The sequence below is a fragment of the Aotus nancymaae genome, unplaced genomic scaffold (genome assembly GCF_030222135.1).
Source record: "Aotus nancymaae isolate 86718 unplaced genomic scaffold, 86718_ANA_hifiasm-v0.15.2.pri h1tg000033l, whole genome shotgun sequence".
Lineage (NCBI taxonomy): Eukaryota > Metazoa > Chordata > Mammalia > Primates > Aotidae > Aotus > Aotus nancymaae.
In genome coordinates, this window is record NW_026988447.1 from 1,125,839 (window position 1) to 1,149,588 (window position 23,750).

General features: G+C 38.3%; 1 protein-coding gene across 1 annotated transcript in view; it reads right to left on the minus strand.

Annotated features, from left to right (window-relative positions):
* LOC135277717 (carboxypeptidase E-like) overlaps positions 1-23,519 on the minus strand; it is a 131,749-nt gene extending 108,230 nt beyond the window's left edge. The window contains exon 1 of the mRNA XM_064383711.1: positions 23,213-23,519. Within this exon, the coding sequence (XP_064239781.1) occupies positions 23,213-23,519 (307 nt within the window). The remainder of the gene's footprint in view (positions 1-23,212) is intronic.
* Positions 23,520-23,750: the final 231 nt, after the last annotated feature.

The window sequence follows — 23,750 nt, forward strand, 5'->3', positions numbered from 1 at the left end:
TACATCTCTCTTCTTGCTCATTTAATCTTAAAAAGGTTGGCGTGTTCTAAGTCTCTGCCTGATACACTTTCTCTCCTTTGTCTATTCTCCCTCCCTCAGTGGTCTTATGCTCATCACCATTTTCGCCCTCACCACGCAAACAAATGACCCCTAAATCTTTTCCTCTGTCCTCAAACTCTGCCATGAAATGATTTTCATTTTAAACTGATGGCTGTATATCTCTCTCCAGGTGGTGGATCCACACCACCTCCCTAAATATGTCAAAAGCATACAATATCTTTTTCTTAAATTAGCAACTCACAAATGGTCTATTTCTATTAACTCCCGAACAAATGAAGTCTAAATCCTCAGCCTAGCATTTAAGGATATTCATGATATGGCCAAAAACTACTTGTAAAGATTTTGCTTCCTCTACATGCACAGCAAGCTCTAAGCACAAAATGCTCTGTTACTATCCTCTGAACATCACCTTGGAACCCAATCTTGAGAAGCTGGGATTATAACACCAATGAATGCTACTGTTGCTCCTAGAATTCTCTTCTCTCTTCTACACTGGACAAGATTAAGCCAATCAGAAGTCTCGGTGAGTATCCTTATTAAATGTGTCCTCCATTCTTCAGTCTCAGACTTCACCTTGTATTACTCTTAAGGTACTTGTCATTTTCTGTCTTTTCACAATGTGTGCATGTGTCTTATCCTCCCTACTATATTGGAAACTCCTTAATAAGAGGGTTTGCGGCCAGGCACGGTGGCTCATGCCTGTAATCTCAGCACTTTGGGAGACCAAGGCATGTGGATCACATGAGGTCAGGAGTTCGAGACCAGCCTGGCCAACCTGGTGAAACTCCATCTCTACTAAAAATACAAAAATTAGCCAGTGTGGTGGTGCCTGTAATCCCAGCTACTTGGGAGGTTGAGGCAAGAGAATTGCTTGAACCTGGAAGGTGGAGGTTGCAGTGAGCCAAGATAGCACCACTGCACTCCATCCTGGGTGACACAGTGAGACTGCATCAAAAAAAAAAAAAAAAGAGGGTATGTGTTTTCACAGATGTACAACAGGTATTTATTGTTTAGAATCAACAGTTATAATTAGTAGAATAGATGCCTTTGACATCTTAATACATGTTACTTGAAAATCCATTATTTTAATCACCCTTAAAAGTAAAAGAAAAACTGATAGCTATTTATGCTCTGATATATTAAACATCTTCAGTAATCATTATTTAAAAACTATATCTCTGGTTTGTCAACATATAATGTGAAAGAACAGTTTATCAAGTAGATTAATTTTTAGGTCCATCAAGATTAATATGATCATTTAGTAGAGTATATTTAGGCAATTAAATTTTTAGAATATAAGTAAGTACAACAGCAAAATCTTTTAATGCCTAGTGTCAAAGTCTTGATTCGTGAATTAACTGATTATAATAGGTTGTGATTTGAAGCAGAACTTCCTGCAAAACCTATTTTTAACACCTCAGTGTATATCACCTGGTATTCTTTGTCTAACAGAACTGTACCTTTAAATACAGCTAATGCCAGATGGTCTCCTCAATAAAAAACAGCAGGAGGCAACATATTAATGCCACTCAACAAGCAAGTCTGCAGACAGCCAGCCAATGAAATCAGTCTTCAGTTGCTAAGCCGTTCTGTCACCATGGCAACACTTACTTCAGAAAAAATATTGGATTTTCAAGTCAAATGAGCCACCCACCTTAAAATTCCAGATCCTCCAAACTATGATCACCAGATACTTTAGTTAAAATAACTGCTTAGATTTTTCCATTGACCTAAAATCAGGGCTATCTTGAAAAGCCATTTGCCTTTCCATTTTTAAATATTTATTTACTCTCAGTTTCTACTGTCTTGATTTTCTAGATAAACATACTCCATTTAAATGTATGTGTATGCATATGTATACACACATTTGTATATATGTACATAAATGTATATATATTTATACATATATATGTACGTGTGTATATATGTATATATACATATGTATATGCATGTGTATATGTGTGTGTGTAGACACACACACATACACACATATGCACTGGTAGGCTAATAGTTCTAAATATTAAAAAAATCTTAATGTCTCAGAAAATTGTCACTGGTACATGCTCTTATCAATCTTTTGCTAATATTATATCTGATTTAAATAAGCAATTAATAAAATGTTAATTAATTAGAATAATTAATTGATTGAAATCAGAATATTATTTTTGTTACCAGTCTCTAAATTATCTAATATGAATGTTCAAAATAACATTAAAACTTTGGTTGGGGGGGTTGGAACTTTTTTTTTAGAAACAGGGACTTGCTCTGTCACTCAGGCTATGTACAGTGGTGCAATCATAGCTCATTGCAGCCTCCAATACCTGGGTTCAAGCAATCCTCCCACCTTAGCCTCTGGAGTAGCCAGGACTATAGGCACACATCACTATGCCAGGCTAATTTTTTTTTTTTTTTTTTAAGTAGAGACCAGGTCTTGTTATGTCACCCAAACTGGTCTCAAACTTCTGGCCTCAAGCAATCCTCCCGTGTTGGCCTCCCAAAGTGCTGAAATTACAAGCATAAGCCACTATGCCTGGCCAAAATTTTGTTTTTAATGCAGTTCCATTTTTAAGTGGAAATGAGTATTTGTTTTATAAAAGGAAGATAATACTCTTTTATCTGATGCAAATGCAGAGACTCTAAAATAATATTTGGAAATACATTGTGTAATCAAGAAAAGATGGTAGAACGGATGCTTACTTTGAAAACACGGAAAGAGAGTGTCAAAGAACATGGCAGCAGCTTCCACTCAAGTCACATGGTAAGAAGGAACAGTTCCCCAAAAAGGGAAGAGAGGTGCTAATCTCAGAAAGGATGAAGACCCAATAAATAGTGTCTAACATACTGAATTGTGTAGTTGCTTAAGAATGTAGCTATATATACATATATATCCTAATCTTAGTTTTGCCACTTACAAACCTGTGATGTTAAATAAATCATTTAATCTCTCTGGGTCTCAGTTTCCTAATTTATAGAATGTGGATAATGATAGCTTAAATCCCAAAAGGTTTGTAAGTTGTGCCTTTAAACATCACTTGGCATATATCAAGCATCATATAAGTGTGAGCAATAATATGAAATAAGTTCATATGCTTTCCATAACATATAAACATTTTTCCTTGGCATTTCTATTTCATCTTTAAACTTTATTTTCTAACTTTCTCTGTGTTTTCAGTTGGCTTCACTTTCTTCTTTTGATTTTATTTTAATTTTTATTATTTGTTGAAACAAGGTCTCATTCCATCGACCAGGCTGGAGTTCAGTTGTGCGATCCCAGCTCACTGCAGCCTCCACCTCCTGGGCTGAAGCCATCCTCCCACATCAACCTCCTGTGTAGCTGGGACTACAGGTACATACCACCACACCTGGATAATATTTTGTAATTTTTGTGTGTGTGGAGACAGGGTTTCGCTATGTCGCTCAGGCTGGTCTCAAACTCCCTGGCTCAAGTGATTGTCCTGCCTCAGCCTCCCAAAGTGCTGGGATAACAGGCATGAGAAACCACACCCGGCCTTCTTCTTTATTCTTAAATATTCTATTTCCGCCTATCTTATTCTTTTCAATAATCTCCATTATCTTTTTTTTTTTTTTTTTTTTGAGGTAGAGTCTGGCTCTGTTGCCCAGGCTGGAGTGCAGTGGCATAATCTCATCTCACTGCAACCTCCACCTCCCAGGTTCAAGCTGTTCTCCTGCTTCAGCCTCCAGAGTAGCTGGGATTACAGGTGTTTGCCACCATACCCTGCTAATTTTTGTATTTATGTAAAGATGGAGCTTCACCATGTTGGCCAGGCTGGTCTCGAACTCCTGATCTCAAGTGATCTGCCTGCCTTGGCCTCCCAAAGTTCTGGGATTACAGGCAGGAGTCACCATGCCCAGCCTATTTTAATTTCTTACCTGGTATTTCCAATATTTGATGGTTCACTTTTTTAGATCTATCTCAAAGTCAAGTTGTAGGAATTACACAGAGAGACCCCAGAGCACAAAGCATGGTGGGTCATACCAGCAGTTCATAAGCCACACAATGGATTCCCTAGCCCCATTAAAGATGACTCCAGAAACGAATTCAGTAATATAGCATATCTCCCAGGGACCAAAGATCTCACTGTGCAAAGAGCAAGTCTGATTATCTAAAAAGTATTTTTAAATGAAATCTTTGCTATTTCAACACAAGCGTATCTTTTTTCCTTTAGAGGGGGGAGAAAAGAAAGAGGACAAAGCAAATGGAACTTCTTTAGGGCAACTCCTTTTTTCGAGAGAAAAAAGTTGCAGTGATCTTAGAATAACTGATTGGATAAAAGCCAATTTTAGTTATTATTTACTTAAGAGAAGGAAGAACTCCTCTTCATATCAGAATTAGCCCTGCCCACACAGGTGAGATTGGGTTCACAAACCATTCACAAGTGTTTTGTTTTGGGGGTTTTTCTGTAATTCTAATTCTGAACTGCTTTGGGCATCTACATGTTATACGTGTGCCCAGTGGACATTCTCTGAGGGTTAAAAAACATTTCCCAACTATCCTGTACAATTCTCTATTTGTGAATTATCATGTAATACCTTTGAACTACAAAGAATGTACAGAATTTATGATTTCAAGTTTTATCCTGTGCTATTTAGTTTCTAAGCTGAATATATATTTAACAGAAGGCAAGAAAGAAGATGAAATGTGGTTCACACTTTTTTCATCATAATCCATTTATATAAGATAACTTGGAAAAGAATCTTTAAAAGTCATTTTTATTAGTCTGTCAAAGAAATGGCTGCTAATAAAAGTTCCCAATCAAATCATTCCCATTACTATGCACTGACCCTTGGCCTAGGTAGAACTTTCTTTCCATCTCTTGCTTCCTAATCTCTTACTTGACTAGGCTCTGGACTCCCACTCTCATTAATACCCAAAGGTTAGCTCTGTGCACAGGTCAGATGTCAAAGGGAGAATTAAAGCAATTGTCTGAATAATTCAGACTTAATACTTTCACCAGATATAATATTATAATCAAAATAAACTTTACCCCAAATTAACTGTGAAGTTATCTCCAGTCTTTTCAGTGCATTATTATCCATTCCTGCTCATATGAGACCACATCCTTTCACACAAACATCAGCCAGAAGACTTTGGAATATTTTGCTTGCTAATATCCTGACTATAAATGACCAACAGAATTCATCAACTAATCATCTTGGTGGAGTTTCTCATAGGACAAAACTCAAAAGAAAAAAACTTCATTCACATGTATATCATATACTCTTAAATTCCTGCAATAATGCATACCACTATTTTCTGTCCAATAATGGAGGCGCTTCATTCCAGATATAGTTCCTTTACATATTTCTTCATTTTAATAAAGGCTGTTCATTAAACATGCAATATGTTATCAATGATTCTTATAACATTTTAACATGTTTCATAAAACTTTCACAAATATGGAAATAAAGTCCTTTGACAAACTGTGTGATGATTGTTGGTTTGGAAAACATTCTCAAAAAATATGTGATTCCCCACAAATAACATTTTACACATTAAAAGAAATGTTTAATAGGGACAGAGTCTTGCTATTTTGCCCAAGCTGGTCTCAAACTACTGGGCCCAAGCAATCCTCTCCACTCAGTCACATTAAAATTTAATGCAGACACATGAACAGATCAACACAAATATGATTTTTTAAAAGGAAACCTTACCCAATTTCAGTTATTTATATTATTCACCCCTAACTTCCAGCGACACAACACGATTCATTCCGCATGGCACATATAACCAAGGGTTGCCCTTGCACACCACAGCACCCTTCCCAGAGGCCCACTCCCAATGGTCACGTTCTCTTAGGACCAGGATTCCCAAATGGTCAGTCATGTGGGAGATGCCACGCCCTGTGGTGTAGTGCGTATCTGATCTCTGCTAACAAGTTTTCACAATTGTATTAACTTACATGGAACTGTCCTTCCTCGGGCAATCTTGGATTTTACCAGTCTCTATCTTGAAGCAAGATAAAGCACTTCATCCCATCTCCCAAAGTAACTTACTCCACCAATCATTATGGAGCACTGTAGATCTGCTGATGTCCCCATCCTTTATTTCTGTTTCCTCAAAGTTTCTCTTGAGCCACCAGCCCTTAAGTTTTTCTCTTCTCCCTCTCTGACTCTCTACACAGCCTCCAAATAAGTCTCTCTCCTTTTATCCAATTTAGCTCCTCAGCCTTCCTGAAGGCCCAGCCCTCCAAAAAGTTCATCAGAGCAGTCTTCCAACAAAAGCTTGTTTCTTCCTAGAGAGTGGATTTTACTGCCAAGAAAAATAACATTCTCTGTATGTACTTAAAGTTACTGGAGTGATTTATTTAAATGCTTCCCTGATTTTTTGCCACCCTAGGCCCTGTCCATCCACCTCCAACACACCCATACCCATTTACAGCACACAGGTCAAGAAGCTCTGCTCTAAGGATTTGAAAACATACTGATAAGTTACATTCCAGTAACTCCCTCACAGACTTCATGAGCTAACAGCTCATGACCCTCTATGACCAATAAGAAAGAGGTTCCTTTCTCCATCTGCGTACATTGTTACAGGAAATACTCTACGAAGAGTGTCCAACTGTATATCAGAAAACGAGTTCCAAGGCTCCTGGGCTTCAAAACCTTGGGCAGCTTGTTTAATCTCTCTCTGAAGCTCAACTTAATCATCTATAAAATGAGAGTGCTCCTTCTAGCTGGGAAAAAGACTTCTATAATCCTAATGTTTCACAATTCTGTGGAACACTAATGAAGATTGGGTTTAACATCAGGAGTAATTCAAAATAAATTTACCCTAATCAAAAACCTATAATTGGAAAAATTAGTTAAATACTAAATATTTCTGCATAGTGAATTTCTCTCCCAAAAGCCTCTGACAAACTGCATGATCATTATTCAAGTGTTAGACAAATGCAGCTGGATGAATGCCCCGAAACAGCTGCCAAAGCATGGAGAAAAGCTATGGGCTGAATTCTCCTTCAATAACTCAAACGACATTGCTTTTCTTGTTCTTGTTCTTATTTTTGTGGGTTTTTACAAAACATAGTTTTTGAATTACATAGTCGAAACAGAACACTAATTGAGCTATACTTAACTGCTGGAAATTAGCCTAACAAAATCAAAATTACATAACGTCTTTTTACTCCATGGCTTACTAGAGAGTGTTCAATAATAGCTAACCAGGGAGGAAATGTGTTAGTAATCAATTGTTGCTAATCACAATGCAATCTAGTACGTGCTAAATATATTTATAATTATATACTATATAATATAACCATATTATAAGTTTATATATATATTATTTATATACATGATATATTATAACAGATGATATATGTACCAGATAATTATGTTCCATTAACATGCGAAATTTTCATCTACAGAAAATTCTCATTTTAGAGAATGCAGTTTGAGGGTGTTGTCTTTTGAGGATGATTTCCCTCATCAACACAATAAAACCATTTGGGATGGAGCTTATACTAGGATAAGCTCCATTATGATATTTATAATGGTATTATAATAGCACACTATGTATGCTTTATGGAATGATATAAATATAATATATATTAATATAAGCATCATTATAATATATTTATATATCATACATTATATTATATATAAATATATACTAATATATGTAAACATAATATATAATCATATTATATATTATATACTAACATATATACTATATATCTTTATATTTAGCTCCATCCCAAATAGTTTTACTGTCTTGACGAGGGAAATCAGCCCCAAAGGACAACACCCCCAAAACTGCATTATCTAAAATGAAAATTTTCTGTAGATGAAAATTTCCCATGCTAATGGAACATGATTATGTGGCACAATGTTTATTGAATGCTTATATATCATCACATTCAGAACAATGAAGAAAAAGACGCAAGAAGTGTGAATGATTTTTTTTTATTTTTTTTTATTGCATTTTAGGTTTTGGGGTACATGTGAAGAACATGCAAGATTGTTGCATAGGTACACACATGGCAGTGTGATTTGCTGCCTTCCTCCCCATCATCTATATCTGGCATTTCTCCCCATGCTCTCTCTCCAACTCTCTATCCCCGGCTGTCCCTCCTCCATTTCCCCTGGACAGACCCCAGTGTGTGATGCTCCCCTGCCTGTGCCCATGTGTTCTCATTGTTCAACACCCACCTATGAGTGAGAACATGTGGTGTTTGATTTTCTGTTCTTGTGTCAGTTTGCTGAGAATGATGGTTTCCAGGTTCATCCATGTGCCTACAAAGGACATGAACTCATTGTTTTTAATGGCTGCATAATATTCCATGGTGTATATGTGCCACATTTTCTCTGTCCAGTCTATCATCGATGGGCATTTGGGTTGGTTCTAGGTCTTTGCTATTGTAAACAGTGCTGCAATGAACATTCGTGTGCATGTGTCCTTATAGTAGAATGATTTATAATCCTTTGGATATATACCCAGTAATGGGATTGCTGGGTCAAATGGAATTTCTATTTCTAGGTCCTTGAGGAATCGCCACACTGTCTTCCACAGTGGTTGAACTAATTTACACTCCCACCAACAGTGTAAAAGTGTTCCTATTTCTCCACATCCTCTCCAGCATCTGTTGTCTCCAGATTTTTTAATGATGGCCATTCTAACTGGCGTGAGATAGTATCTCAATGTGGTTTTGATTTGCATTTCCCTAATGACCAGTGATGATGAGCATTTTTTCATATGTTTGTTGGCCTCATAGATGATTTCTTTTGTAAGGTGTCTGTTCATATCTTTTGCCCACGTTTGAATAGGCTTGTTTGAATGATTTTTTACTAGCTTAGAATAAAGTCCTCTCTTTGACTTTCCATATCTTATACATCTTTTAAGTCCTGCTCAAGTCTCCAACTCCTTCTGAAGGGTTTACCTTGCACACCTCTCTTACAACTCCCTGAAGAATTAGAGTGAATACCTTCATACCAAGTACTTGGTAAAACACTGTTGTTTCTTGCTCCCTTTCGAAATATCTCTTCAATTTTCAGAATGTCACTCATATAGGAGGTACTTAGCTATTACTGTTAAATAAGTACATTAGGGCCACAAAAAACAAACACAGAAATGAAAGATGCAGTATTGCATTTATGGCTGTCTACTACTCAGAGTTTTATTTCCAAGTGTGACCTGGTTTGAAAGCATTTCTACCTGGAATTTCCAAATGCCTGGTGAATGAATGTCTTTATTTTTTCTCGGTGATCTGTCCAATTAGGATGATTTATACTGCAAGTTGTTAGTAGGGCCTTTTTGATAATAAAGCATTCTTATGACTTTGATTTGATGGTTGAGAACACTATGGAAAATGTAACGTGTTCCACAAATGAGAGCCTTGTTGGCCTTTCAAAAATGTTGGCAGAGGTATGAATGTTTTCCTTATACTACCGTCTTTATGGAGTCCATGAATGCAACACCTTTGTCCAGTGAATTTTTTAGAAAATATTAACAAGTCTCACTCTTTTATACATTCATTTAAGAAACACATTCTCATTGATTTATTTTCCCTGTACACAGAGGTTGCAGAATTATAGCATCTAATGAGTTCAGCTTCAATGTTAAAATAATAACAGCAACAAGAATAAGAGTTTTAAAACTATTCAGGAAAAATACCTCACACTGAATTGATGTCCCTGAAAATTAGATGTAATTTTTAAAGGAACACTTCGTGCAAATTGAAATAGACTCAAAGGAGAAGGGGAAATGTTTGTTAAAATAGCATAAGGTGCCCTCACTCCCATCTATCCAGTAATCTGAATTAACTATAAAAACCGCATACTCGGCAGCCTAGAAATAATAGAAAAGGGTCTCAAAAATATTAAAAATATCACATAGTTCATGTTTTTCATTGCCGGAGAGAAACCAAGAGTTGTCCTCAACATAGAACCCAACAATTTAGACACATGAGTAAAATGAATATACCCTTTTAGTGAATTTTCTCAGGTTCACTCCATAGTTAACTAGTGGAGAGGAAATTAGAAATTGAAATTGTGTGTTACTCATGCATATGAAAATATAAAAACACTACTAACATCCCCAATGCTACGCTGACCAGTGGAATACTGAAACCAACCCATTATGAACATTGAAGAGACCATTCTAAATATTTAATAACATTCACCCCAGAGGTTATTCTAATTTGAAGAAGACTAATTTGAGGAAAGCTTATAGAATTCTTCCCATGCATTCACACATAGAGAGAAGCATTTTTATCAGGTATTCTGTACACGTTCAACAGTTCTAAAGTTTTCTGCATGCATTTGCAATCAAGAAATGGTAGCAAAAATTCTTCCAGAAGAGGAAGCCTCCCTACTTTAAGTACTGAGTCTGACCCATCATATGGAGAAACTAATGTTAAATGCAAGATTTTGGATGCCCTGGAGGGTGATTTGTGTGACTAGAAAAGAGCTGTAAATGATTGGTTTCCAAAATCTTTTTCATTGTACATTCAATTTATTGGAGTTATAAATTATAAATTCAAAATCATAGTCTTCCACAAACATTTAAGTTCAGTTTACCAGTCTTATTTATCTACTTGTAAATATAACCGATTCGATACTCACTTTTAAGGGAGATTTGACCCTTAATTAATTAAGTAAATTATCATAAACATTTCAAGGTGTATATACAAAACAACATATTCAATTACCTTTTTAGTTTCCTTGTTTGACAAATATTCCCAACTTCCTACATAACATGGCAAATCTAATAGATTAAATTGTATGGTGATTCTTAAGTTCTCTTAAATATCCCAATATCATTTATAAACTTGCTAACATTTCAAGTTAAATATCACGGAACTGAAATAATTTCTCAATTATAAATTTTTTATTGTAATTACAAAGTTAATCTTTAGACATTACAATCTACGAAATCTATTTAACATTATAAAGTTTAAAAGAACTTAAAAATTCAACTATATACATATTACTCCTAAATCTCTTTGGAGTGGAAGATTCTTACCCAAAAAGAAAACAAGGTGGGTGGATCACGAGGTCAAGAGATCAAGACCATCCTGGTTAACATGGTGAAACCCCGTCTCTACTAAAAATACAAAAAATTAGCTGGGCATGGTGGCGCACACCTGTAGTCTCAGCTACTCAGGAGGCTGAAGCAGGAGAATTGCCTGAACCCAGGAGGCGGAGGTTGCGGTGAGCCGAGATCGCACCATTGCACTCCAGCCTGGGTAACAAGAGCGAAACTCTGTCTCAAAAAAAAAAAGAAAACAATGTTTCAAGCCACACAGTTTGAGAGTCACCTTTTCAAAGGTATGTGGGAGGCTGTGATGAGGGGAAGAAAGAGAGTACCATCTTAACTGAGGTTCTGGCCAAATACGACATCTGAAATTGCAGACATTCAGGGCAATTTTTCTCACTACCTGTCACGTAGAGTCCCTTTTTATAGTTTCTATTTTCCATACTTTAAAACTTCAAAAGGACAATGGTGATGACTTGGCTCACATCCCCAGGTTTATGTTCTATAATTACTTAAATTTCAAGATAAATTGGAATTAGTAATTTCCTCCCAGATGACCATCACTAATTTGACTTTCATGGCTCTTAAAATAGTATTTTCCATCTTGTTCCAAACACTTTCCCTTCTTTCATTATTATCCTGTTTTATAAGACCACATAACTTTTATAGATATTGACATAATATTCAATTAAATGCTAACTGTCGCTTGCGACTTTATCTGATCCTTTGTTCACAACTCCCAAGGCTGTCCTCCTGAGGACTACAAGCCTTTTAGTACCTTGGTTCTGGTACAAGAAAGCAGCCAGAATGATGTTCCTCAGCACAGAATGAGGACCTGCATCTCAGTGAGTAGATTGGAGGCAACATAGAACCAGGGCTCAATATAGAAAGGACCAGAACAAGAAACATGACCAGCCTAGGATGGAGCACTAACATAAGCCCCAGTTGGTGACAAAATATACATTCCAAGCACTGTGGATACAGTCATTAATCTGCCAAAGATAGCCACCTCTCCTCAAGGTCACGGTTCTAGAAGGAAGGCAGAACTGTGTATTGACATAATTATTTGCCTTACACGTGGAGAAGCGGGTATACTTCCACGCATGTTAATGGTTTGGCAAAGTGTGTATCACTAGATCTAATATGTGTGTCATTCATTCTGAAGTGTTCACTCGATCATCACTTTCAACATGCATTGAGAACCTACTATAAACCTGAAGATGCACCGGATGGTCCACACTGAAATGTGCAGTCACTATCTTGATTCCAGGAAAAGTTTGAAAATGTCTCCTTAAGAAATGAGAAGACATTTCACTTTAAAATTTGGCAACTGTGAAAATTAAGCACTGACATTATAAAATATGTCCTAAATCTAATTGAAATTATAATTTTCACTAGATGTTTGGATGTGTTCATTTATTATGTTAATGGCATTTAATAATGTTTTTTTGCCAAATAATTTTACAGAGTTTGATTTATAAGTGGCCGTAAGTCACTTCAACCTTCTAACAGTTTTAGCATGCTTGGCTATCAAATTAGTTCTCAAGGAGAGCTCTCCAGAGAGAAAGAACAACTCCAGCAGAAACAATACTTTAAGTCGTTAAGTTAAGGTAACCGGTTAGCATTCTGTTGAAAGTAAAGGCAAAATTAGCCCGACTGTTTAAAAATCCAGAAAACAATAACAACCCAAGAAAACTTCCTGGAAAAAAGACTTTTGTAAAATAGTTTTTAGGCCTGGCACGGTGGCTCACGCCTGTAATCCCAGCACTTTGGGAGGCCGAGGCGGGCAGACCACGAGGTCAAGAGATCAAGAGATCGAGACCATCCTGGCCAACATAGTGAAACCCCGTCTCTAAATAAAAAGATAAAAATAAAAATAAATGATATTTTTTACAAGTACCAACCACTCAGGTTAAACAAAAAACTCCCAATTTTCTTTAGCTATGAATAGAAGTAAAAACAAGAAAAATAAGGGCTATTTTATAGATAGGAGTGAAATCTATAAATATAAATAGTTAAACTAATCTGAAATTTAAAACAAAGGTGACTTCTGCATTCACAATTATCTTGCCATTATCAAAACCTACATAAAACCTATAGTCTAGATAGTATTTTAGTCTATTTAGCTACATGGTATCATTCATTATATATCTATGTAATAGTATTCACCTGAGAATTATGTATCTATGTATTTTTACGGCTTTAGCATTTTCCAAAAACTGACTCTTGAGAAAATACATGTAGCAGCTGACTTTTCTTTGTGTGAGCGCTATAAAGGTCTGGTTGATTTTGTGGAGTTAATGCAGTTTCCAAAAGTGCATTAACTTAATTCCCCTGATGCTGGTTATGTTGAAAACCTGGCTTAACATTTACTGAGTTAATGAATAAGAATGAATAAGACTGGTTTCCTCTAGTGAACTTAAAATAAAAAATCTGTGCTGAACAATGTCGAGATTTGAGACAAATGAAAATGTTTGAATAGGACTGTTGTACTTTAAAATCAGATATCCAGCACTGCACCTAAAACACAAAAAGGACAAAAACTATTTCATTTTGCAAATGTCTTTAACATTTTCAGTAGTTTCCCCTGCAGACATTGCCTTTGTGTTTGCTACATTAAAAATAGGATAGAGAAGCCTTCAACTCCTTCATCATATGCAGCAGGCATTTTGCAGAATCAAGTAATGTATCCACTGATCATAGAGGATGCAATACAAGCTCAATGTGTGTGAAAAAGTGAATGCAAAGTGAAAAATGAAGTAACACATTTCAAGAAGTGCAATGGCATTCATTGCCTCAAAGGATGACCAGCAGATAAAGTAAAATGGTATGGACCTAGTAGGTGTTCATTAAATATTCCCTAAAATAAATTGAAATTATTAGTTCTATTAACAAAGGCCTACCTTTTCATCTTGGAAAGTTGATTTCAGTGTGGAATCCTACACAGTAATATTTTATAATAGTTATGAAGAAAGGTTGTTTTAGAAATTACCACTTGGCTGAAAAAGGAAAAGGAAAAAGGGTATTCAGGATATGGGTCAGGGAGGTGACAATCCAACCTTTACATTGAAGTTTCTCTACCCTAAACTCATGGCCAAAGGTTATGATTTGTGCAAGTTTTTAAGCAGAGTTCTAGAAATAAGCTATTTCTTACGGAAAACATTACATAATGGCAGTGAATAGCAGCTGCATCATGAAGAAAAGATTTTATGATTTTAAATACTTTCACCTATATATGAAGAGAAAATTGGATAGGTCCAATCAGACGGCATCACTTTGGGATCTGAACATATGAGGAGTTGCTTGCATTGAGCAAATAAATGCGATAATTATTGTTCCTTCCAATTACCTTGACATGCATAACTACAGCAAGAGGTTTTTTAGCAACCTGCATTTAAGTTAAAAGTTATATTTAGGCTTATTTAGAAAATAAACAACTTGCATCCATTTTTAAAATAATCAGCCTTTGTTTGAAATGAAATGTCTTCCGATGAGGAGGTAGTTATTATTATTATTATAGAACTATGATGCTTAGCAATTATTTGATAGTAAACAGGTTTCTGTAAAAAACAAAATATTTACCAGTAGTGGAAAGTTGTTCCATGGTGTATTATCATAAGTAATTCATTTATCTTTAAGAGTCATCTCTTTAATACTCCACATGTGCCACCCTACCCTTCAAAGATAACTCATCTGGGGACAGTTAAAGAAGTGGGTAAATCACCTGAAAATCATAAAAGACACTAGTAACACAAACAGCCTCTTCTCTTAGGCCACGTTTCATTAGGAAGAACTGGCTGTTAGATCACTTTTACAAAACACCATATCCTGAATGTTCAAAGAAAGGAAAACCTTCACAGAGCAACAGACTCTCGGCAATCCAGTAATTAAAGAGAAGGAAAGAAAAGGGCAAATTTAAACACGTTTCAAATTTCAGTTCATTCGACTCATCATCTAGCTCAGATAAACCTCCTCCTCTGTGGCATTTCAAAGTGCACAATTTGAATACCATTTCACGAGAAAAAGGAAAATGAAAACCCGGAGATGCATATCTTCTGTGTTAAAAACAAGCACACATAGGGCCGGGCGCGGTGGCTCACGCCTGTAATCCCAGCACTTTGGGAGGCCGAGACGGGTGGATCACGAGGTCAAGAGATCGAGACCATCCTGGTCAACATGGTGAAACCCTGTCTCTACTAAAAATACAAAAAATTAGCTGGGCATGGTGGTGCGTGCCTGTAATCCCAGCTACTCGGGAGGCTGAGGCAGGAGAATTGCCTGAACCCAGGAGGCGGAGGTTGCGGTGAGCCGAGATCGCGCCATTGCACTCCAGCCCGGGTAACAAGAGCGAAACTCCCTCTCAAAAAAAGAAAAAAAAACAAGCACACAGTTCTTAGTTTGCAACACTCAGGTCTTACGCCGAATTTTTAAAGGTTAAAATTTTACTAAATCAGTTTTTACCCATTATCTTTAAAATGTTTACTTAACACTTAAAAAGCAGCTTAACTTTCTAAAATGTTTGAAGACTCTTCTCTTCCAAAGGAAACTTACTAGTCCAGTTACGTGAGACAACAAACAGAGCATGCTCAGCACCGAAACTTGAAAAGACATGTAGTTGGTGTATTTCTCCATTATGCAAAACTGGATTCAGCGCACGCAAAAAATAAGCATACACAAAAGAAAAGTACCATCTCCATCCTTTCTTGTTATCACACTTCTGGCATGCTAATACGCATGGTGTCAACATCGACCAACATGGCTTTGTTTTATGATATGCATTTTTGCCTATTTGAGAAACTTCATTTATTCAAAACTATTCATTGAGTGGCTGCTATGCCCCAAGCATAATACTAGACATTTAGGATAAAAACATAGAAACAGAATACAATTCCAGAGCACAAGAAGCTACAGGAGCTACAGGAGCTTCTTGCACTCCAGGATTGTATTTTCTTTTTATTTTTTTTTTGAGACGGAGTTTCGCTCTTGTTACCCAGGCTGGAGTGCAATGGCGCAATCTCGGCTCACCGCAACCTCCGCCTCCTGGGTTCAGGCAATTCTCCTGCCTCAGCCTCCTGAGTAGCTGGGATTACAGGCACGCGCCACCATGCCCAGCTAATTTTTGTATTTTTAGTAGAGACGGGGTTTCACCTTGTTGACCAGGATGGTCTCGATCTCTTGACCTCGTAATCCACCCGCCTCGGCCTCCCAAAGTGCTGGGATTACAGGCGTGAGCCACCGCGCCCGGCCAGGATTGTATTTTTTCTATATATTTATCCCATGTAGACCAACAACGAAAAATGCCATAATGAGGTAATAATAATTGTTGCCACATATTGAATTAAGAACTTTATATTTACCACCTCATTTAATCATCACATTATTGTCATTTCATAGGTGATGAATTGGGGAGGTAGAAGTTAATTGACTTGCCCAGGGACACTTAGCTAAAAATAAGAAGCCTCAGGATTTGAGCTCAAGCCCCCTGACATTAAAGTCCACACTGTAATTATTTACAGAGATACAGAGAGCTGTAGCTCTCCAAAGAAATATGGAAGCATAAAGAAAGAGCACCTGTAGGGTTAAGAAAGTTAGGGAGAGGGAAGAAAGTAGGTTTCAAAGAGATTTTGCTTCTGCTGAGACTGTAAAAGAGTAAGTTAGTCGTCCAGCGCGGGGGCTCACGCCTGTAATCCCAGCACTTTGGGAGGTCGAGGCGGGCAGATCACGAGGTCAAGAGATCGAGACCATCCTGGCCAACATGGTGAAACCCCGTCTCTACTAAAAATACAAAAATTAGCTGGGCGTGGTGGCATGCACCTGTGGTCCCAGCTATTCAGAAAGCTGAGGTGGAAGAATCTCTTGAACCCAGGAGGTGGAGGTTGCAGTGAGCCGAGATTGTGCCACTGCACCCCAGCCTGGTGACAGAGCAAGACTCCATCTCAAAAAAAAAAAAGAGTAAGTTAGTCAGGAGCTGAGCAGTTTCACCATAAATTCTTTAGGAAAATAAGTCAGATTGCCAATGAAAATGTCGATGTTGCCCTAGACTTATTTAGCTCCCTAAAGAAACAACCACAAAGACATTCTCAAATATTGACGCACACTTTGTTCTTGAGTGAAGCTTGCTTGATGATTATTGTTCATTGTCAAACTGAAGAAAAGCAAGAACGTCCCACAGTTTAAAATCGATAAAGGGCAAACAGGCAAGGTGCGGTGGCTCACACCTGTAGTCCCAGCTATTCAGGACGCTGAGGAGGGAGATACCTTGAGCTCAAGAGTTCAAGGCTGCAATGAGCCATGATCATGCCCCTTCACGCCAGCCTGAGTGACACAGCAAGACCCTATCTCAAAAAAAAGCAAACAGAAAATAGTGAGAAGAGGGAAAAAGTCCTTCAGGAGTATCAACTAGGCCTGTGCAACAGCCTTCTAAGAGGAAGGCATTGGGCAGGCTTGGTGGAAGCAGATCTCACATGACAATGTAGCCAGGAGTGCTTACTCTAACTGACTGTAAAGGCCATAGAGGACAGTTTCCAGAACACTGAGAGTAAAAAAAAGAATATTTACAAATTAGCCCTTCTTCTTAATAACGAGAATGTAAGCAACTTCATTAAATGCGTTTCTATATATTACACCATTTTGGCCTCACAGCAGTCCTGTGAGTTCTGAGTTCTTAAAAGTATTCCCATTTTATACACAAGGAAAACAGGCGAACCAAAGTTAAAAGGATGAAACTATTTAACAATAAAAGAATTGTGATGTATTTGTCTAATTTTAATCATTGTAATCAAAATTATTTTGTCCTTTTCAGCTCCATAAGACAGGGGGAGAAAAAAGCAAACAAATGAAATTATTTCTCCTCTGCCTCATTGCTGCAGAATCATGCTCTGATTCTAAGCATAACTTAAAATCTTACTCTACATAAACCACTATACTAGCTGTTTATGGAGGAAAAAAATGGAAAACATATGCTCCCTATCCCTGAAGAGCTCCCTGTATGAGGCCCTCTGCTGGAGAATTACCAAATGAATCATTTTTTTTCTTTGCTGTACCTCCAGTCTCATGTGACAAATGAATCTTTAATACTATGATAAGGAATGATAATGGGCTAATGCTGTGTTTCTCCAGCTAGTGAAGCACTAGTTCCAAGATAAGCTCCATTTTTTATTGTTGTTATTGTTATTTTGTTTCTGCGCCAGTGTATCGCTCTGTCACCCAGGCTAGAGTGCAGTGGTATGATCGTGGCTCACTACAGCCTCAAATTCCTGGGCTCAGGCAACCCTCCCACCTTGGCCTCCCAAGTAGCTGGGACTACAGGCACATGCTACCATGCCCAGCTAATTTTATTTTTTTGTAGAGACAGGATCTCATGAAGTTGCCTAGGCAGATCTCAAACTCCTAGCCTTAAGCATGCCTCTCACCTCAACCAGGTGTGAGCCCACCATGTTCAGCCACCTTTTTTTACAAAAAAAAATAAAAAATAAAAAAAGGAAGGTGGAGAGCAGAAAATCCCATGGTGAGAGGCTGGGAAATCTTATATAGTATGCATCTAACTTGAAGATTTGAAATATACATTAGCCTATTATGAGCTCTGTTAAACCTTTCAATATACAAACCTATTTATCTTTGTTTGCATAATACTTATCAAACCATGCTCAATGTATGTTCTGTGGAATACACTTTGAGAAAAGGTGGGTTAATGTGTCACCCCCTACAAGAGCTATTTTATATTTCTTAATGATATTTAGAAATAGGATCTCGGCCCTATGGTAAGCCAGTAAGGGAGTTACTAGCAAATGAGTCATCTGCCACCTCTCAAATCAGTTGTCATAGAAAGCTGCCTCTTTCGTCTGAGCAAAGGCTTTCATGTAGGAGCAAGCCCAACTTGCCTTCTCTTCCATTAACCAATCACAAATCAATCAAGAACACCACTTCTGGCAAAAGCTGCATTGACTCATTCAGGTCTAAAAATAAGTCTTGACCATGTGTGGTAGGTCTAGACTCTGCTCTAGGATCTAACACCTATCTTCACCTACCTTTCCATTGTAATCATTTGCCACTAATCCATACTAATCTGTTATAAAAAGAGGCCTTACAAATAATAATCAAAATCCCCACTTCTTTTTTTCAAGTTGTGTGGAAACATGCCAGTATTAAACGTTCCATCACAGTATTTGGCAAGTCCATATTGGCATTTATACACTTTGAATTTTAACAGACTCAGAGAAGATTAAGTCCAAAATAATCATTCCAGGCTTTGAGAAAGAAAAACCCTGCTCTAAAGAATGTTTCTGAGATAGCATTTTAGCTATAAATCAGATTTACTTCTCAAAAGCAATCAAAAGCAATCTTGAACTGCATGTAAAAAAAATAGTGTTTTAAGCAAACTAATATTAACTCATATTTAACTCTGGATGGAGTGGTCTGGGAACACAGAATCCATTACTTAGACATAAATTAATAAAGGTTTCTTTTATGAGTTCTGTATTTCAATGATGGATATACATGCCTAGGAAGGCGTATGTTTGGGTTTGAACACATGAGTCCCTAAGCATGAAAATAAGAAAAAAGTGTAAAATAAAAGGAAAGAAAAACAGGAAAAATGATCATGCCTAGCAAGTATGATATCTAACGGAGCACTTATAATCAGCCCCTAGCCCAGTCTAAGCTCATTCTTCCTCCCAGTTACAAAAAGGCCACAAACACTAACTCCCAGTGCAAAGGGAACCCATCTGGGGTCCAGACTTAACAATGTCCTAAGCGATGAGACCAATGTCAGGACCATTTGTGGTCCTGCTAAATGAAATTGGCCGATACTTGCAACCCTCTTTCAAGAGATTTTTGCAGATCTCAGAAGCAATGCAAAATGATGACTGAGACCCAACATTCAGCTGGTCAAAAATCAAACTGATTCCTCAGGTGTTATCACAAAATAGGTTTGGCTATTCCTCGATGACCAGTTCAGAATCTAATTTTCTTTGCCTTTTGATGAATTCAAATGTTTAACATCTTGCAAACAGAATCATTTTCAAGAGACAAGCTCAACTGCACCCCATGTCCTGTACCAAACATGTATAAAGATCGCTTGTTTCTGCTCAGGAAGAGAGCTAATTGTATCAACAAACATCTGTCCATAAACTGCTAGTCTAACCAAGTAAAGCTCTAGCTTGACGATTCTACCGCAAGAAATGGCTTTATGGGGATATGTTGTTTTATTTTGCTGGAGTTCTTCTGTTATGACAACTAAATCCTTAGAAATCTGCTATTTTTATTTAATGTTCAGGAAAAGAATCTAGATTAAGAAAACTAACAAATCTGACATCTCTCTTGCTGGAAAACAAATGTGAGCAACTTCGCCTCAAAATTTCAGTCAAGTAAAGGCATTTGTTAAGTTCAAAAGTATTTCCTCAATCTGAATCAGAAATGTTATTTCAACCCAAAAAATAAAGTACTTAAAAGGTGAAAATAGTTAAGACAGTTGCCCTTTTTCAAAAGCAGGGGTCCTAGTGATGACAGATACCTATACCAGCTATTTTGGAATTCGTAAATGTCAACAAACTGTACATTTCCTGTCTTTTGTCATCCATTCTTCAATAATGCAGTCTCCCTGACCTGCTGACCCTAGTGTCCTTTTCTCCAGTCCTCCCAAAACCTTTCTTGCAGACTCACATACCTTTATGCTGCTCTTTAAACTCCCAATTCTCTATTCCCCTGAGGGCAAGGGACAATCTTCTGTGTTATCTTCTACGGGTTGTTCAGAGGCACAACTCATAGAAGCCTGGTCTACCTTGAGTATACAGGTGCTCAAAAAAACACTGAATGAGCCCACTTGTACCTGAGGATAAATATTCATTTTTATTTCTTAAGGTGGTTTAAAAAGAACTGAAAGTCCTTTTAAGAATGATGAACATTTTCTTTTACCCAAAACTTTCTTAAAGTTAATTCATACAAGCACCACCAAACTTATATACTGATCAAATCTCTACATTTACTGGTTTCCTGAAGATTTCTAATCTACTTGGCCTCAGAAAGGTGATGGGAGGATACCACCCTTGTAGTTTTGTTAGTGTGGTTTATAATAGTTTATTTATACTTTTAAAAATACAAGGGACACAGACATTTTGTAGTCTATTAGTAATACCATAGACTTAAAGTCTCCTTCATTTAACAAGGAATTTGTAAAGTGCATATTGTACAACACTTCTGAGTTTGTCTCTGTAAGAGGAATTAAATCAATGTATTTTGTGTGTATGAGGAATAAAACATTTTATTTTAATACACTGTGTTATGCATCTATTGATGGAATCATTTTCTCCATATTGTATAGTCAGTATTTTTCCATAATATAGGTTATTTCATAATGTATATTCAAGCCTGCCATGTGCCAAACATGAGCTGGGGGCTGGAGACAGGGTCCCCACTTCATAGACTTGCAATCTAAAAGAAAAATTTGCAAATCTTGATGAACTATATATTCCAGATAGGTAAGCAAAAGAATCATTGTTTCATTTTCTAAAGCATATCACATTCTAACAGTAATATCACTTTAAAACTTTATTTCCAAATTTGAAACAACAAAAAGTTAATCAGCTTTCATATAATCTCTCTGAAGTAACAACGCAAAAAAAACTCTGCGAAGAAATCTACAAAATAGAGCAACGAAGAGTTCTCATTAAGTAGGCAGCAGGAAAGTCACAAATGCTTCCATTAGCTTTAACTGTGCCTAGAATGGCTTGGCTTTGGTCATTGGATTTAGCTGAAAATCAGTTATCACATTTTAAATTTTTTCCTATCTTCAGATAATAGTATGAAACTAAGTTTCAAAATGTCCAATTCTACATGCTGAATCCTGCCAGGTAGAGTAGTTAATATTAAATGTTTCCTTGGATCTGATCTTAGAGTTTTGACAGCAAACTTACACAAATCTTTTTTTCTTACATTATTTGAAGGTAAGAAATATTTCCTGAAGACTTATTCTTGATCAACCCATAAACCATACATTCGAAGATCAAAATGTCTGTAGATCACCTATTTTAATACCTTCTCAGTTTGGTTCTCATGTATCATTATAAAACTATTCTGGCCCTGCATTGAGAATTTTTAGCCTACTTTTTTGCTTGCTTTGTCATTAAAGAAAAATTAAGCATCCCACGCTGATGTTATTAGCACCAATAACTTTAGCAGTACCTTGAGTATCAGAAGACCAGGCCCAAATCATTTCCTAAGCAGAAACATAATGAAAAAAGTCCCAAGAACATTTTTAAATACCTCTTTATTAATACTAAATGCATCACAATTTAACATAAATCAGAACGTGCTTTAACATGCTTCTAAGAAAGATGAATACGGATGGTTATTTGGGAACATCAGTTGGAATACAGACCCCATCACAAACTATTCATCTCCCATGGTTATAGCAGAGAAAATGGAATACTCCTTTTTCCTTGGAAAGGCCTTGTGCTGTTTCAAAATCTGAACGTCAGTCAGAAGCCACTTTCACCCTGGTAGGAGGACCTACATGTCTGCATACACCACCACCCCAGAATGGCAATATCCGTAAGATTCCCCTAGCATCCAAAGCAGCGAGTGTATCTAACACGTACGTACACACAGGTAGAGATGGATACCCAGAGCCGATAAACTGGTCCTCTGGAAAATAGGCGTAAAACGATAAATGACTTGTTCTCCTTTCCTCTAAAGCACTGCCTCCTGCACCGTATCTTTCTACTTCTGTCTGCAAGGAAGAGCAACCCCCGCCCCCCTTGCTGGGGACTCGCAATCATTCCTTCGGGTTTTCCGCACAGCAAAGTGAGAGTGACCGCTGGGGTTGCGTGCGCCAGGATTTGCTTTTTCTGTATTGCTCTCCTCCCCCACCCCTCCCCGCCACTCCAGCCTCCCTAGCCTATACTCGCTAAAGGGTGGCCTCAGGTCTGGGGAGATGGGCTTGGGGCTGGGGGGATGGGACGGGAAAGCAGAAATTGGGCCCCTGGCACTCTGAGTCGGGTTATTCCCCATTTCCATCCCTCCCTCCACTTCCCACCTTCCAACTTACATCCTTTTACCAAGAGGCGCCCCTGGGCCCATCCTTCCTTCCTTCCCCCACCGCCCCCAGTCACACCATTTGCCGCCCTTCGGGATGTCCCCATGGCTGTCGGGGGACAGCGCCCTTACCAGGCTCGTGGACGCCAGGGTGGTCGGACAGCTCGATGACCAGGAGCTCCCGGCCCTCGAAGCTGCGCCCCACCGTGTAAATCCTGCTGATGGCGGTGCACTGCAGCCACACGGACACGAGCGCCTCGCGCAGCTCGGGGTAGCGGTGGTACTCGAAGGAGATGCCGTCCTCCTGCTGCAGCCGCCGGCGCCGCCTCATGCCCGCCGCTGGCGCCCCGGGCTCCTGGGCTTCGGCGCCCAGGAGCCACCCGCAGGCGGCCAGTGCCCCGCACAGAGCCAGCAGCGCGCGGCCCCCTCGCCCGGCCATCGCTGCGCTCGCCGCCGCTGGCGGTGCCTTCCTACGCGGGCGGCCTCTTTTGTCTGCCCGGCCCTGGGCTCAGCCGGCCGGCGCTGCTGGGGGCGGCAAGTTCCGCACCAGCCTCCACTCGCCTCACCTTCCCGGGCTGAATGAGTGTCAGTCCGCGCACTGGGGCCACCCAGAGGCGAGGGGCGAAGCTGGGCTGCACTACTGGCCGCGGAGCCCAGGGGAGCTGCAGGA